At 61.3% G+C, this 3955-nt stretch overlaps 1 protein-coding gene across 1 annotated transcript; it reads left to right on the top strand.

Annotated features, from left to right (window-relative positions):
• The first annotated feature begins 695 nt into the window (after positions 1-695).
• On the top strand, positions 696-1778 carry LOC132481193 (proline-rich protein 2-like). Its single transcript, XM_060085865.1, has 2 exons — positions 696-979; positions 1286-1778. Exons 1-2 carry the CDS (start codon positions 696-698, stop codon positions 1776-1778), a joined length of 777 nt encoding a protein of 258 aa, XP_059941848.1.
• The last annotated feature ends 2177 nt before the right edge of the window (positions 1779-3955 follow it).

Here is a 3955-nt window from a genome sequence, read left to right as displayed (position 1 = left end):
TTAGAAATCACAAGGATTTAGAACTAAACGGAGAGAACAGAACCCCCTTTGAGACATCACGCATAGAGCCAGGCTTCCACTGGGACCCCACTGACAGACCAGGGCACCCACCAGAACCCCACAGACAGACTAGGGCCCCAACTGGGATCCTACACACAGACCAGCCCACAGCAGGTCCCCACGGACAGACCAGGGAACCCACCGGCATCCAAGAGACAGACCATCATCCCCACCTGGACCCCACACACAGACCAGCCTACAGCAGGACCCCACGGGGAGACCAAGGTCCCAACCATAATAACCCCACAGACAGAACAGGGCCCCCACTGGGACCCCACTGACAAACGAGGGCTCCCACTGGGACTCCTCAGTTAGACCAGGGACCCACTGAGACCACGCGGACAGACCTGGGCCCCACTGGGACCCCACACACTGACCAGCTACCAATGGGACCCCACAGACAGACTACGGCCCACACCAGAACCCCACAGACAGACCAGGGCACCCACTGGGACCACACAGACAGACCAGGACCCCCACAGGGACCCCACGGACAGACCAGGGCCCCCACCAGTACCCAATGGACAGACAAGGGCTGCAACTGTGATGCCACATGCAGACCATTCCCCAAAGGGACCTCACAGACAGACCAGACCTCACTGGGACCCCACAGACAGACCAGGGTCTCAACCGTGATGCCACGGACAGACCAGATCCCCCACCGTGACTCCACAGACAGACCTGAGTACCCACCGGGACCCTACCCACAGACCAGCCCTCACTGGGACCCCACAGACAGACCAGGGCCACCAACAGGACCCCACAGACAGACCACGGCCCCCACCGGGACCCAACCAACAGGCCGGGGCCCCAACCAGGACCCCACAGACATACCAGAGCCCCCACCAGGACCCGATGGACAGACCAGGGCACCCACCACGAACCCACAGTCAGACCAGAGCCCTCACCAGGACCATATGTACAGAACAGGACCCCAACTGGGACCCCACAGACTGACAAGGGCCCCCACCGGGACCCAATGGACACACAAGGGCCCCAACGGTGATGCCACAGGCAGACCATTTCCCAAAGGGACCACACAGACAGAGTAGCCCCCACTAGAACCCCACAGACAGACCAGGGCCCACACCGGGACACCAGAGACAGACCAGGGCCCCCACCAGGACAGCACAGACAGACCAGGGCCCCCACCAGGACCCCACGGACAGAGCAGGGCCCCAACCTGGACCCCACACACAAACCATTACCAATTGGGACACCACAGACAGACCATTGTCCCCACTGGAACCCCACACACAGACCAGCTCACAGAGGGACTCCACGGACACACGAGGGCTCCCACTGGAACCCCAGAGACAGACAATCGCCCCCACCTGGACCATACACACAGACCAGCCTCCAGCAGGACCCCACAGACAGACCATGGCTCCCACCAGAACCCCACAGACAGAACAGGGCCCCCACTGGGAAAACACAGACAGACGAGGGCCCTCACCGGGATCCAACACTCAGACCAGGGGACCCCATCTCGACCCTACAGACACAGCAGGGCCCCAACTGGGACCCCACGGACAGACCAGGGCCCCCACCAGGACCCAATGGACACACCAGGGTCCCCACCAGGACCCAATGGACAGACAAGGGCCCCCACAGTGACGCCACAGGCAGGCCATTCCCAAAAGGGACTCCTGAGACAGACCAGCCCCCACTGGGAGCCCACAGACAAACCAGGTCCACTACCAGGAACCCACGGATAAACCAGGGCCCCCACTGGGACAGTATGGACAGACCAGGGCCCCCACCAGGATCTCACAGTCAGACCAGGCCCCCATTAGGACCCCACGCACAGACCACTACCAACTGGGACCACACAGAGGGACCATGGCCTTCACCGGGACCCCACAGACTGACCAGCCACCAACAGGACCCCACGGACAGACAAGGGTCCCCAATGGAACCCGACAGACAGACCAGGGCCCCACCAGGAACACCCAGACAGACCAGGGCCCCCCCTTGGACCCCACGGACAGACCAGGGCCCCCACCGGAACCCAACGGGAAGACCAGGTACCCCACCAGGACCGAAGGGACAGACAAGGGTCCCCACTGTGATGCCACATGCAGACCATTCCCCAAAGGGACTTCACAGACAGACCAGCCCCCACTGGGACCCCACAGACAGACCAGGGTCCCCAGCGGGATGCCACAGACAGAGCAGAGCCCCCACCATGACCCCACAGACAGACCAGGGACACCATGGACAGACCTGGGCACCCACCAGGACCCTACACACAGACCAGCCCCCACCGGGACCCAACAGACAGGCCAGGGCCCCTACCAGGATGCAACAGACAGGCCAGGGCCCCGACCAGGACCCAACAGACAGACAAAAGCCCACACCAGGACCCCTCGGAAAGACCAGGGCCACCACCGGGACCCAGTGGACAGACCAGGGCTCCCACCGGGACCCAATGGGCAGACAAGGACCCCCCCACTGTGACATTACAGGCAAACCATTCCCCAAAGGGACCCCAGAGAGAGACCAGCTCCCACTGGGACCACACAGACAGACCAGCGACTCCACTGGGACCCCACAGACAGGCCAGGGCCCCCACCGGGGCCCCACAGTGAGACCAGGGCCCCTACTGGGACCCCATGGACAGACCAGGGCCCCCACCGGGACCCATGTGACAGACCAGGGCCCCCACGGGGACCCCACATTCAGGCCAGGGCCCCATCAGAACCCTACGAACAGAACAGGGCCCCAGCTGCCAGCCCACATACAGACCAGGGCCCCCACAGGGAAGCAATGGACAAACCAGGGCCCCCACCAGGTCCCAATGGACAGAATAGGGCCATCACTGAGATGCCACAGGCAGACCACGCCCCAAAGGGAATCTACGAACAGGCCAGTCCCCACTTGGACCTCACAGACAGACCAGGGTCCCCACCGGGACCGAACAGACAGACCAGGGCACCCAACGGGACCCCACGGTCAGACCAGGGATCCCACTGGGATGACACGTACAGACCATAGCTTCCAGCAGGACCCCATGGTCAGACCAGGGCCCCCATCAGGACCCAATGGACAGACAAGTGCCCCCACTGTGACGCCACAGGCAGACCCTTCCCCAAAGGGACCCCACAGACAGACCTGCCCCCACTGGGACCCCAGAGACAGACCAGGGCACTCAACAGGACACCATGGACAGACCAGGGCCCCCACCGGGACCACACGAACAGACCAGGGCCACAACCAGGACCCCACAGAAAGATCATGGCCTGCACCGGGACACCACAGACAGAGCAGGGACCCAACCTGGAACCCACAGACAGACCAGTAACAACCGGGACCACACAGACAGAGCAGACTCCAACAGAACCCCACAGAGAGACCCAGACAATACTCTTAACTCAGGCCCTGATACTGCCCCTAACTAATGCCCTGACACTACACCTAACTCAGGCCCTAACAGTGCCCCTAATTAAAGCCCTGACACTACTCCTAACTCACGCTCTGATACTGTCCCTAACTCAGTACCTGAGATTCCACCTATTTCAGGCCCTGACACTACTCCTAACTCAGGCTCTGACACGATACCTAATGAAGGGCCTTATGCTAGTCCTACCTAAGCCCCTGACACTGGTCCTAACTACGGCCTTGATACTACTCCTAACTCAGTCCCTACACTCTCCCTAACTAAAGCCCTGACGCTACTCCTAACTCAGGCATTACACTGACTCTAACTAAGGCCCTGACACGATACCTTACAAAGGCTCTGATGCTAGTCGAATTAAGGCCCTGTCACTGTCCCGAACTCAGGCCCTGACATGATATGTAACAGATGCTTTCATGCTAGTCCTAACTACAGCCCTGACACTGTCCCTAAGCGAGGCCCTGACACTACAACTAACTCAGGCCCTGACACTGTCCC

Source organism: Mesoplodon densirostris, chromosome 20 (assembly GCF_025265405.1).
Source record: "Mesoplodon densirostris isolate mMesDen1 chromosome 20, mMesDen1 primary haplotype, whole genome shotgun sequence".
Lineage (NCBI taxonomy): Eukaryota > Metazoa > Chordata > Mammalia > Artiodactyla > Ziphiidae > Mesoplodon > Mesoplodon densirostris.
This window is presented reverse-complemented; position numbering and strand designations above follow the sequence as displayed.